We start from the raw sequence: 14,132 nt of genomic DNA on the forward strand, positions 1-14,132 counted from the left end.
GTTCAACAAAGTAAAGATTAACGTTATATAAAGTAGATTTGTTTTCCACAGTTATGAGGACTACGATTTACATACACGCTGATAAAGTGTTTCCCTAACTAGAGAGCCATGTACGACTGGTATTTCGTGAATCAAACAGAAAACGATGAGAATAAGATGTTACTAGAGTTTGATATAACCAATCTACATTAAGACTGTGCAATCTTACAACAAATAAAAGCAACTTAGATTATGTAAAGACATTTTATTATCAACATGCACATTTCCACCAGTTCCAAGATCTTCTTTAATTGTTTATTGCATAGATTGACAAAGACATGAAACAGGGGAAGACCAGAAACCAAAATAAATATAGTCAGTGAAAATTGCACCATTCAATTCGCCATACTTGTACACGCATTCGTAATCTTATTAAAACAAAGTATCTCACGCATGCGCACAAAAAAACTTCCTTTTAAAAGAAACAGAGGGATTTCCACATTGGACAGCTCCATTTACGTATTGTCATTCGTTGTTCCTGAACCAGTTTAGTTTATTTAGCAAAGCGTCTCCGTCGCATTGTGATTTAATGTACAGACCATTCGGTACGAACACATTTCCTTATTTCTCCGTCGTTTCGTTTTCCACATCTATTTCATCATCACTGTCCTCCATATCAAAATCTTCCTCGTCCGTGGTACATCTGTTTCTTTCCTCGGAATCTTCGGCGACGTCACTTCCGGTTTTGTCTTCCGCAGATTCACCCTGTTTCTCTCCAGTTGGAGATTCCTGTGTGAAATAGAGTATTGTCTGTAAGGACCAGAACCAAAATCCTACTCCTCAACATTTTACAATTTTTAAAAATAAAAAGTGAATATACTTGTTTGTTACAGCCATGTCCATTAACGTTAAAAATATTAGTTCATGTAAGACGGCTCACCTGCTTAAGTCTTCTCCATTTTGCACGTCTGTTTTGGAACCACGTTTTCACCTGAAATAGATGAAGCAAATGAAAATAATAAATTTATGACAGCTCCATTTCTATATGATTTATTTATTTCTATATGAATTATTTATACATACACGTAACACACGTAAGAACTATGATACTATGCACACTGACGTTTAGAAATTCAAATACTCAGTAGCGATACAATTAATGTATTTATTTACTTTTAGAATTCACATATTGAAGAATTCACACAAAATATTGAATGAAAATTGTATGCTGGCTGCTACACAGTTCTCTTATCGCTAAACTTTCTAGCATTGTCCAATATATTCATTAATTTGTTCACCGCGTTGATACAGAAAAAATGTCCACGATTAAATGAAACGTATTGCCTGTATTATCTTTTATAAATCTTCATTTAACAGCAAGTTCAACAGAACTTTTTCCAATAATGTTGGAAGACTTTTTGTTTGTTGACGTTAAAATGTCAGGTCTTTTTATCTAGAATTGGTGCAATTGAAAAGTGTCAGCTATTTATATGCCCATGCCCAGAGTCAATTAAAGACCAACAAAATATTGCCGCGAAGGGAGTTTTTCAATCTACGACATTTCACGTGTACTTGCAAGAATTCACAGACGAAGAAGTTCTTCAGAGAGTGATTGAGGGGGTTATTTTGAAAAACAAGTCAACAAAGTAATGTTTGTATAAAATTTCATTATCGAAAGTAATACTACTTGGTAAAATATTGTCAATTATAATACACAACACAGGGAACATAATTCAAGCATTGGTACAAATTAAAAAAGTGATTGAACTTCGATAATAAATTGGGCGGCTTTGACTTCATATGTCCTTGTTAATTACTGAAAGACTCTTGCTAATCAAGGTGCTAGTATGTTCTTTGTGTTCAATTTTTCAACCCGATTTTGATGCATTTAAAATAAATAATTGTGTGGTGAGAAAAGTAAGCAATGAATTAAAATCGTCTTGTATTTCAAATAATTTGACTTAAATGCCCAAACTCCTATGAATGATAAAAGTGTACTTTAATAACAGTAAACTTTTTTTTATACCTAGCTAGATACATACTATTTCATTTATGTACCTTTTTGTTTTATTCTTTGAAAACTTGCTATTTTTTTTTGCATTGAATAAATTCATAATCTTGTATTGTGCGTATAGGTGTATGTAAATGCCGCCGTTATATACCTGTCTTTCGGTTAATTGCAGAGTCTTTGCCAGTCGCTTTCTCTCTGGCGGGGACAGGTATTTGTGGGATTCGAACTTTTTCTCAAGTTCCACTGTTTGGTCATTGGAGAACCTAACTTGCCCTCCCTTTCTCTTATGTAGAGGACGCTGCATGAAATGGTTCCATAAAAACGGTTTGGGTACTACTGAAAGAAACAGAAACAAACATTGAATGGATGGAAATCCCAATGTATTTGCTGGAGATTACCCAAATATTTGATCATGCAGTCGGCAATATCAGTACCATTTCATGGGTAAAAAATTACCATGTACTTAGTTGGGTTTTTTTTAGATTCGATGACCTGTCCTATAATTAATTACTGTATGTTTACGTATCCTATTATGTGCTTATATTTAGGAAGTAATGTAATTGTAATGATTTCGTTGAAGTGTAGATCATAGGGAACCTCCATAAGGGTCGTCTACCAACTAGCTACCACAGTCAACGCAGAGCGAACTTTGTTCGCCATGAATAGTAGGCATGTGACAGTAGTCCATATCTCCTAATTGGATACTACAGTATTATAGCTCGTGTGGGTCATGTGGCTGGGTGAGGCTGAGAATACCCACTCAACCTCAAAACCATTCAATGTAATCAGAAGATGACGGTCATTGCGATAAACAAAGTACTCCATATTAAGTATTTTACTTGTTGGATTAAATGAGTAAAATGCTTCTATATTTGGATAAGTGTAACAAAATGTATCACAGTACACAGCTATTTTTTTGGTTGGATTTAACGAGTTAAATTGTTCCATATTTTGTCTATGGCAGCAGAAAAAAATATAAAATAAATGTATAGCCATTATTATTGTAATCTTTTTGTTTTAAGATTCTGTTTCTGGTAGTTGAAAAATTGGAAATTTATTTAATTGTTAGAAAAGCCCTCTGAACTGCAGTACTTTACAATGTACATTGTATAGAAACCGTGCGCACCAAGGCCGTGCCGTGAGAAGCTCGCGCGACATGCAGAGAGCGCCGCCTGGCGGACGTACCAGCTTTGAATTGGCGAGTCATTCATCTCACACGAGTCTTCAACAGTCTATTATTCATTCTTATCCAGAAAACAATAACAGTCCTCAAGAAGGCGACAAAGGGGTTAATTAAAGAAAAAACTCAAGTGGTATCCGCATAAGTTCTTCCGATTGCCGGGCTTTCGGAAGGCTGATGATGAGGCCATGAAGGGTGCTCGTAATGCACCTATCCTGCCACAAGCTCATTTATTTTGGAATATGTTTCCGCCACGATAAAACCGCGAATTAGTATGGTACAATTGTTTGTATAATTATTGAAATGGACACACGACACCGCGGCCCTTACCCAGGAAACACGTGTCGTACGATTGTCGATGCCTTCTCTTTAATGTGAAGAGTCACTTACTTTCCCGCCATCTAAATACCGGAAGCAGTATAAGTTAGACAACTGCAACAAGTTCAAGTTAAATTACTTTAATTGCCACATGTGGGACAATTGATAGCAGAAACTAACAAGAAAGTTATGAAAAAACAATGGCACTTCAGCAGAGAGATCTCGCCTAAGATAAACGTTCCAGTTTTTGAAATCGCCCTTGCACAGTAAACAATATTTTTCTGCAATTTATGAAGTCCCGATAAAGCTCTTTAATTTGTTTATCTAAAAGTACCATATATCCCCAGCAAACAAAAGCTTTGGTTCCATTCTTGAATTAACGTGATTAGTGCATTGATCCCATTGTTTAGAACTAGATCAAAGTGAATTTAACCTCACTGAGGAGTCTTAGGCAACAAACCACCTTACATAAACGTTGTCTTGTCCCGTCACTAAACACGGCTATTGTTCATTCCGCAAATGACCATTACAACTCACTCATTGCAGATAACGGCAGAAACTACAAAGGGAAGTAATCGGAAAGATCCGCAATCTTGTTTACGGAAATACCCCGGTCATTGATACCCTAGTTTACATTATTTCTCGTTATCGAGCGCTTGTCTATTCAGTAATTCAGACCCTTGTTTGCACCCCTGGAGTACTGGGTCCTTCCTGAAGGCTTCGCCAGAGAAAGGGGGACTCAGTCTCCGGACAGATGAGGGTTTACCGGATTAAAGGGAGATCAGCCGGACGCCGCGTAGGGATTATTTCGGACATTGGACATCGAGCCCGATTGCAAATGCCGCAGTTGCTTTGAAGGAGTCGTGGCAAATTGTAAATAATGGCAGAGTTTGAAGAATTTAGCTCGATTTTAAATAAATTTTAATTTGGGACTCTAACTGTTTTTTAACTGTTTTTTTCTTTGAAATAAAATTATTTTTACTTAAAATCCTTTAACTTCTCACATTTTCTTGTGACTCACTTGAGAAAAATTGTATATAAAATTACATTTTATAAAGTTTCAATATTTGACCAAAGATATGCATGTATACATATGGAAAATAACTATAAATTTGAAAATATTGAGAATTACATGGTAAAATAATAAAAAGTTCAAAAGAGTCTTGCAAGATACATCAAACTTTGAAAGAAAAAATGTTTAGAAATATCGTTTAAGAGTCTTTAAAAGCTATAATCAAAGAGCACGTTGAAACATAGCAGTGTGCTTTTATTAAAATTCATGTAAACAGGAACTAAGAAAGTTACATAATAAAATTTTTTTTCAAACGAGATGATTGGACAGTAGAAACGAAGTCATTTCATTCGTCAATTTTTACACATCGGAAATTCTTTCTAGTATCCAAAATGTGCTTAACTTATCTTACTGATTTCGTTGTTTGAATAGAAGCCTTAAAAACGGAAATTCAAATTTGTTGACAATATTGCCGTGAATGAAATAATAAAAATACCAACTTGATAATCAAGTGTTGAAAATATATGATATTATTGTCATATTTGCAATGAAAATTGGTAAATAAAATATGATATTCTTGTGGAAAAAATGAACCAAAGATATGACAAAATTGAAAAAAAAAAATCAAATAAATTCCGAGAACCTCGCTTCGACCTCCTTTTTCGGGTACATGCTGCATGTATGAATATCCCTTTACGTGGAATTTTATTTACCTTTCACAAACGATTTTGTCAATATTAAATTCCTAATGTCTCGCAAATTTTACTTAATCAAAAACATTAGCAAGCTTTGATTTGGAACAATAGAAGGACTAAATTCAACAAACGAGGGCTTAATGGTTGTATTTAGATAGCCAACTGAGTCTTGAAATCAAACCTTTATTGTCCTATCTCATCTTGATCGATTATTGTCAATTGAAAGCGAAAACACTACACATTTTTCTTTCCTAAGATATTGCCCTATAATGGTTGAATTTGAGTTATTTCAAGCGCCAGGGCGATTTTACGGGTCATACAAATGTAGATCTGAACAAACGTTTCAATGACTCCCTTAGGTCACACGCATGGGACGAAGAAAGAAAACAAAATATGAGAAATTTAAATCTAATGCGGGAAAAATGATAAAAATCCGTTTGTTATTCGTTCATCCAAATCAAAAACAATTAGTTGAAAGAAAAAATTGTGGGAACATTTTTCCGTTGTCCTAAAAAAATCGACCATAAGCTTTCCGTCAACTTGACGAAGTCTGAAATATCAGCTTCTTTTATGTTGAGTTTCGTTGCAATCCTTGAAAATAATATCTACTATTCATTATCAAGTTCATATCAATTTTACTAATTATTTCTTGTGTTTCTTTTCAGTTGAAACAAAGCATTGACCCATTAAAGACAAGTAAATAAGGCTGAAAATTATAGGCATTTCTTGAAACACTTGATTTGAAAGATCCTGTTGCAAATTAATCTGCTTTTTAAGATTTTGTGATTTTTTTTTTTGACGAAGAGGTGATTAATTTCTTTATTATGTAAAAAACGAAGTTGTAACAAGTTGATTATGAATTGAAAAAGTCATTTTTACAAACAATTAAAGACGTTCATCATCTTAATAATATACATCATCTTGATAATATACATACGATTAATTAATTTTTTTGCTTATAAAAAAATTAACATGCAGACTAGAGGGAAACCCGTTCTTCAAATATTGATATGGGAAATATATATTAAGTGTGTTAGCTCTGCTGTGTAATCCTTTCAGTGGTTAATATTCTACACACCCCGTGGACTATCACCATCCCTCGTTTTAAATCGATTAGTAAGATATCTTTATCGTTTAATCGCCTTAGCGGCACCCGGTAAATGTAGTTCCTAGACGAAGACACTGCCACCTAGCGGATGTCAAGGCCCGACTTTCACTCAGATTTTCTATCGAGTAGTACTCTACCCGACCAAAAAATAATAATTAATTTTTATTTTTAATTCAATTTTTTACAAGTCAAAAATTTGTTGGTATTTATTTCGTATTTTGCATTGCCTTGTTTCGATTTATTTAATTTTTTCCGTTGTTTTTAAGATTAGAATTATTATATCTTGTGCCATTTAGGAAATTACATTTATAAATTAATTTTGAAATATCCCGTTCATTATTGGAGTACCTGCTAGTAGGTAAACCTTTAAAATAAATTATAGCGAATATTATTACTGTTGACTAAATTTTTATTTTGTTTCAATTTTATTCCATTCTTTAATTGTTACATAAATTCTGACGACATGGAGAAGGCACTTGAATCTAATTGGAAACAAATGGTTCACCGTCTTTCATCAGGAAGACCCTTCAAATTCGGCAGACAAGTCGTTAAGGACAATTGAAATAGTAATTGTCCTTAATTATTTCGCCACTTGATCGCTTTTTATGCTCTCGATAATGAAAGAGGAGAATTTTGCAAGTGCGTTTTTGTTTCTTGTGGTTTCATAGAAGCAACTTCCTTCTATTTTTTTCAGTGAATTTGTATTTCATATAGTTAAAAACTGATTTTTAAAGATTTTCAATTTCTGATGAAATTTACTTACATAACGACAGAGAGTTTGTAGAGGCTTTATAGGGAGCCGCGTGAGAATTAAAATAAATTAGGGTTAATATATCAGTGTTTGCAAATTGTTAAATATGATATGACTTACAATGAATGCGCGTGCTGAGCAGTTCTGGCCCGTGTTATAGTTGTGCTATTGTGCACGCAATACGTAGTTTCCTTTGATGGTTAGTTCTACTAGGACTAATAAGATCCACACAGTTATAGTTTTGTACAAGAACACCATCTAATTCCAACGTACATTTTGTTTAAGGGAAACTGGTTGTTCATATATATTTTGCAGATAATTGCTAAAAAAAAATCAAATTCTGGGGATAAATACAGTACATATTGTTGACTCCTGCCCTGCGTCTCTAATTCCTCCCTCAATATTGCTGCCGCCCACCGGTGCTACTGGGCACACTCTCCGCGAGATATGATTGTCTGTTCAGGTGGAAATCAAGTCTGCATGATGTCTTTTCTATAATTTGGAGTCTTCTATCAGATTCGGGATTAACTCAGAGCCCGTATATCGGCGCTAGATCCTCAGATATTTTCGGTTTGGCGACACATAGCTCTAATTCTTCTGATCAAGGCATTAGTATTATTTGCTTTTACACATCTTTTACTGATTATCTATACGTTCTCTCGACCTGGGTCTCTTGAACTTATATTTTGAGTCCAATTCGCGAATCATTATGAGGTACTCTTTTTGCTAGCTATCTGTTACCCGGTATATATAGGGGTCTGCAGACCGTATGCTGGACTTAGTCGCTGGCCATTCAGGATTTTCTTTATAATTGAAAGATAAAATTTAAGTTGACCATATATTTACTCACGTAAAGAGACTTTAAAAATCGGACATCTGTCAGTGACCTTAATGGTAACTTCTTTAAGGAGGCTGGATGGCCAACAGATCTATCTAAAAAAATTTGACTTTGTATTTTTGGCCATTAAGTATTGCTTAGAAAAGAGAAAATCCTAATATTTTAGCTTTAAAAGAACTATATATGATAAGAGTTAAATTTGGCCCCCATTAATTTGCCATTTTTAAAGTGTTTCGGGTACAATAAAATGTTTGCTAATTTTTTAGAAGAGTTCATATAAAATATATTTTTCATCTATTTATTTGATTTATTTGCACTCACTGGCCGTAAATGACGTCAGAAGTGACGCCATTTCTATAATTCAATCAAAATCAGCCAAAAATTGACATTTTTCTTATCTTTTTACGAATGGAAAATATAGAGCGCATGCTTGAACAAGGAAAAATTTTTCGTCACTTATTAGTCTTGGCTAGGTACATCTCTGATTAAAATATTTTATTTGTTCAAGAATGCGCTCTATATTTTCGGAAGGAAAAACTGCTTGAAAACAAGCTGTTTTACGCTAAAAAATTCAAAAATGGCGGGAAAAGGTTGTCTTTACAATGTCATATTTCTAAATTGTGGACACTTGAATCAAAATGAATATAATGTAAACACATCACATACATATCTGTACTAAGAAAAAAAAGAATGATAGTAAAATGATGATGTTCATTTTAGGGGGCCATTTTAGGCCCTTATCATATATAGTCCTTTGATGTTTCCCATATTTTTATACAGAGCTCTTTTTAATATAAGCAAATTCGCCAATCAGGTTCAGTTTGTATTGCTTTTTGTCACATTACTACTACAAAATCTTAAGAAAATTAACATGTATACATGTGAAAGAATTTCTTAATTCTTATATTGTTATATTTTTACAATATAAAAATGTAAATTAACATGATATACGATTGCTAGATAAAAAGCATGGACGGCGTTTATGAAAATGAAATTGACAATATAAAGTAATTTTTTAATAAGATTTACTCGAGAATAATAATTTTTTGGTACATTAGGAATGCATTTATCTAATTGATTAACATATTTTGGTGGGGTTTTTTTTATATGAAACGATGGGGCGGTACAATATATCATTATTTCAAGGTTTCTTCCCTCAACAACGCAGATTGAAGTGAGACATGGTTTTATGAATGGGCATCTATAAAAAGGACAGGAAGATGCTAATTAGATCGGCATAATGAATTGAGGCTCGTTCATGATTTCCTAATACTGTTAGATTTCCTTCTTAAGGCAGATATACGGCGGCTTTATTTAACGGGATCAGGACCACTCGTTCTTAAGCTTCCGTTGGACGGGTACGGTACTCTATTTATTCGCCCTAATTGGTTTTATTTGTTTTGATGGTTCCGAGGAGATCGTTGAAGTTAAATGCTGTTATCCTTAAACGGATTTGGAATGACATAAACCAAAAACACCCATCCTATTCACCATTAATTAATGTGAAACACGTGTAATTAAGCATTTACATGCAACTCATGTAGCCTTTCTTGTCACCAATGTACGATATTTTTCTTCGGTTAAAATATTTTGAAAAATAATTAGTATTTTCTAAGTTTGGAATCAATAGTAAATCAGGTTCAATTAAGGCAATTTCTTTTTAGAATTCTACAACAAGTTAACTAAAAAATTAGGACCAATGACCAGAAATATTTTTCTTTCCATCTTTTTAAATATGTATGTATATCTTTTTTTCATAAATTATTAAACATTCATATTTTTAGCTGATCTCAAATGATTGTTAAATATCATTGTCAATAATTACCCGTTTAAAAATGATTTTATGTTATATACTATTGTAAAAATCATATTAAAAAAATAAATAAGCCAAAATAGGAAATGAGAACTTAAGTTTTTTTTAGTTTGGTTAACATTAATGTTTTAAAATGCATTTTTTTTTTCAAAAAAGATTTAAACAGAAAATAAAAATCATGCAAACGCAACCATGGGAAAATAATAATAAAAAAAAAACATAAAAATAAAATAAATACCTTTTGAAAATGCATGATGTCTGTCTAGGAGTGCATATTCTGGTCTCATGTATGGCATAGGGTACATGTGGCTCATGAAAGCGTTGGTATAAGACATATGGGAAGGGAGATAGGGGGACTGGGGGAGCATAGGGTGGTCGTACATCGACATCGGTTTGTACAGGGAGGGGGCGGTCAGCACCCCAGAGGCGTGCAGGGCCGCCGGGTTTATGGGGGTCGGTTTTGCAAGTCCACTGAGAGAATTGGAAGCACTCGATGAAGAATTTGGCGATGTTCTTAAAATGTCATCTATACGGAACGATGAGGATGATCCCGTGGGTGAGGTGTTAGTCTGTGAGGGTGCGGCCTCCGGTGGGGAGATGGAGGGGTGCATGTGAGGTCCGTACAGTGACGTCATTGCATTAACTAAAGCAGAATGCTGAGGGTTTGGATGGATCATAGTAGAGCCACAGAAATTTACAGTAGTAAGTTCGTTGTCGGCTTTCATTCACAAAAAACTTAGTTCCCTGTTCAACTCTTTCGTAGTTCAATAGGATTCAATCAGAAGCACATGTTCGGTAGGTAGACAGTATTCAGTTTTGATCAATGTTTTTCTCCATATACGGTTGGAAGCACAAAACAGTCAGCGGTGGGAACAGGCAAGGTCCGGACAACAGAAGCCAGCAATAGTACAGCAATAGTTGTCACATATCCCAACAGTCAATCACCGCAAACAATCGGCAAATACACTGCTATTTCAATATTATCCCGTTATACTGGGTGATACTTTCACTCGTGCTCGAGGGGGGCGGAGCTCGTCAGCTATCCAGTGCTCGCTGAGAGAGGAGGGGGGAGCCTCTTGAGGATTTCTAGCTTCCTTCTTTAGATTGGTCGGCGTTAATCAGTAAGTAAACAACGTGGTCAAGTTCAAGGGTCGCTTCATACTGTTTGTCGTTTACGCGCACAACATACTCGATAAATAAACCGCTCGGTTTTTGCTTTAAAGTTAAGCAAATATGCAGATTAGGCACTTTGATGTACGAGGTAGTGTTTTTTCTACCATTATTCAAAGTGTACAAACGTCGACTTGATGATTTTGGTTTATCTGTAAATTATCGGGGCGGAGAAATACTCCAGACCAGAGGGGTGCCTCACATAGTCTCGAAGATATTCCACAGAAAGGACCAAGATATGGCTAGTTCCTCGGCAAGGGAATTAGCGACGATTATTTGACTCTTCAAAATAAAATAAAACGTAATGGTAAATATGTTTTGTTTTAATTTATTACGTTTTCCAGTATCCAAGTGAAAGTTTTTTTTTTAATAAATGTTTTTTTTTTCATTCCCACGATAATTTTTATCAAAAACAATAAATACGAACAATTCGTTTTGTATTATTTGAATATACTTTCACTAGCTTAATAAAAAAAAATGATAAGACGATCTTATATGGACTTGTTTAAACCAATTTGCAACAATAAAAATAATTTGGCGCTTCACAAATATAAAAATAATATCACAAGTACAGAAAACGTACGCATATTTTTTTTCTTTCTTTTTTTAAAGATTTAAAAAACATGTGTTGGAAAGGATCGCTTTACTGGATGTTATAAAACCATAAAGGAATCGAATTATATGTTTGTAACCGTTTCCTTTGTACATAGCTTAACATTTTTGGCAGTCTTTTCAATTCAACAATGCGAACTATGGACAAACTAAATTAGACAATACTTTCGGTCAATATAAAATGTAAAATTTAAGATTCAATAATATAATCTCTTGATGTGATCAAGCCTCTAATTATGCAACAATAGAATAAAAGAGTTTCTCGAAAGTAACAAATATTTTGTTTTTCTATCAAGTGTCTGATCTCATGCCACTCCAACTTTTTGCTTTTTTGTTTGCTTTCAAAATTGTTCTGTAATGATCCGTACGTGAATGGTGTTACTGCACAAATCATTAAAACTATAGGGAGCAATCATCAAGAGATTTTCTTTTCTGTCTTTTGTCTACCAAGAATGTTCAAGGTATCAAAGAAATCTTTGTCCATACAACTTTCGATTACGATTAGATATACCAAAAAGAAAAAATTCGAATAATTTCAAACCGACATATCTAAATGGGACATATTTCATTGTTCTTTGATTGAGTTTATCTATTAATTTAGATATTATTTTTTTTTATTTGTTTATTTTTTATTTATTTATAGTTAATTTATTTATGCAATCTTTGAATGGAACAAAGACTGTATTTTATCGAATTTTGTAATTAAATCAAAGCCTTTTGGTTTTGGACAGCGGGATATTCTTTTACGACAGATTCCGAGCATATAATATATTATCTTTTATAAAGAAGGAGATTAAGCAAGAAATAGAATTTTACTCTACCCAGTTGGACCGTCCGAAGAATAATCAAATCAGAGATTGCTATCCAGCAGATAACTAAATGGGGTTTTAATGAATATTTTCACATCTTTTATTCATATATACATGCAAATAGAACTAAAATTTTGAAATTGCTAATAAAAACATAAGAGAAACTAAAAATATATAAACGATTTAATAAAAAACACTGATACATGAGAGTAATGGCCCAAATCTGCTTTTAAACGAAGAGAGAAATACAGAAAGTCCTAAGGTACACTATAAAGTCAACTGTAATGAAAGTAACAACAACATTTGATGTATATAATAATACAATATCGCTTTCATAATCTGACCTTATATTATTTAGATGGTCGATATTTAAAACGTTATCTATCATTCCATAAGAACTATTCTACATTTTTATTCATCACCGATCACGATGCCAATGGCTACCAAAGTAACAGATTTTTGTTTTAATATAATTGATAATTCTTTGTGTTCATGTGGGGAAAATAAAGATGCGTATCATTTCCTTTTGGCTTGTAGAATTAATCTGACTGCTAGAAATGATTTTTTTTATCCCTGATTATTTTTGCTCAATCTGAACATTATTGTTACAAATCTATTGTTATCGGATTATATAAAATTGCCTTTACGGATTAATAATAATAATAATAATAATAATAATAATAATAATAATAATAATAATAATAATAATAATATTTTTGCTGCTGTTTACAAATTTATAAACGAAAATTGTATACTATTATTAAATCAGTTATTGTTTTCTGTAACCTCATTCCATATTGCAAATTCTTGTACATCTAAATTTTCTTCAAACACGTTCATAATATTTTGAAATAATTAAGGTAGTATGGGACACTTCCATATTGTGACGTACCGTTTATTGAAATAAACAGTTAAATCAAGTGTAATTCTATAAACAGTTTCTTTCCCGAAATAGAACACTAACAGCGTACAGCAGTTTGTTAGAGGGTGGGCTTCGAATTAGTAAGTCATGGGTACGTATCCTGTTGAGTTTTTTTGTTTTTTTTAAACTTTTAACTTTCAGAAAAAATTTAAATATTGCAAAAATTTGAAAGTTCTAAACCAATGAAAGTATTCTGATTTTAATGCAAATTAATCCACATTAATATCGACATATGTCCTATTCCACCTTAAATAGGGAGGGAACTAGTAAGTTATCAATTTTCCAATCCCATTGACTTGGTAAATAAAATATGTTCAAACCAATACTGGATAACTTGTAGATATACAGTTTTTAATCAATCGTAGAAATATTTACTTTTTGTCAATGATACAGTGTAAACTCTTGTTAAAAAGAAATTTGCGTCCTTCAACATATATTTATTGTATATGTATGATTGTATACATATGATATGTATGATTGTATCATATTGAACCTTTGAATGGTAAATGGAAATTCCTTTTCAGATAAAAATTTCTAGTTTATCATTGTACAATTATATAATATTGTTTTAATATATATTAATAATATATTTGTTTAATATGTACAAAAAGTTCATCACAAATTACAAATTCAAATCTCTACTTCAATTCTTCAATCCATTTACTGAAAACCACTGGCACTTGAAGAATTGACCCCCCCCCCCCCACCACATTTCGCATTTTTATTTCTTCCTCCTAAATTCTGAGGCCAATACTCACATCCTTCCTATTAAAACAATCTGGTTTGCATATTATTTTATAGATAATAGAAAAGAAACAATTTCGAATTGCCTGTGATAAGAACAAAATCATTTGGGCTGTTATCATATTTCGCGGTTCTTTCTTTTCAGTATTTGATTTTAGGACGAATTGAGG

At 33.0% G+C, this 14,132-nt stretch overlaps 1 protein-coding gene across 2 annotated transcripts; it reads right to left on the reverse strand.

Moving 5' to 3' along the window:
* Positions 1 to 229: 229 nt before the first annotated feature.
* LOC105318945 (hematopoietically-expressed homeobox protein hhex) lies at positions 230 to 10,703 on the reverse strand. 2 transcript variants are annotated; one of them, XM_066068853.1, is made up of 4 exons: positions 9,944 to 10,703; positions 2,142 to 2,323; positions 920 to 970; positions 230 to 768 (listed from the first exon to the last, which is right to left on the reverse strand). In XM_066068853.1, the coding sequence occupies exons 1-4, from the start codon at positions 10,428 to 10,430 to the stop codon at positions 601 to 603; spliced, it is 888 nt and encodes a 295-aa protein (XP_065924925.1). In that variant the 5' UTR covers positions 10,431 to 10,703; the 3' UTR covers positions 230 to 600. The 2 variants fall into 2 exon arrangements, with proteins under 2 accessions (XP_065924925.1, XP_011414576.1); XM_011416274.4 differs by having other exon boundaries at positions 2,142 to 2,326; positions 9,944 to 10,697.
* Between the last annotated feature and the right edge of the window lie 3,429 nt (positions 10,704 to 14,132).

This window comes from Magallana gigas, chromosome 8 (assembly GCF_963853765.1).
Source record: "Magallana gigas chromosome 8, xbMagGiga1.1, whole genome shotgun sequence".
NCBI lineage: Eukaryota > Metazoa > Mollusca > Bivalvia > Ostreida > Ostreidae > Magallana > Magallana gigas.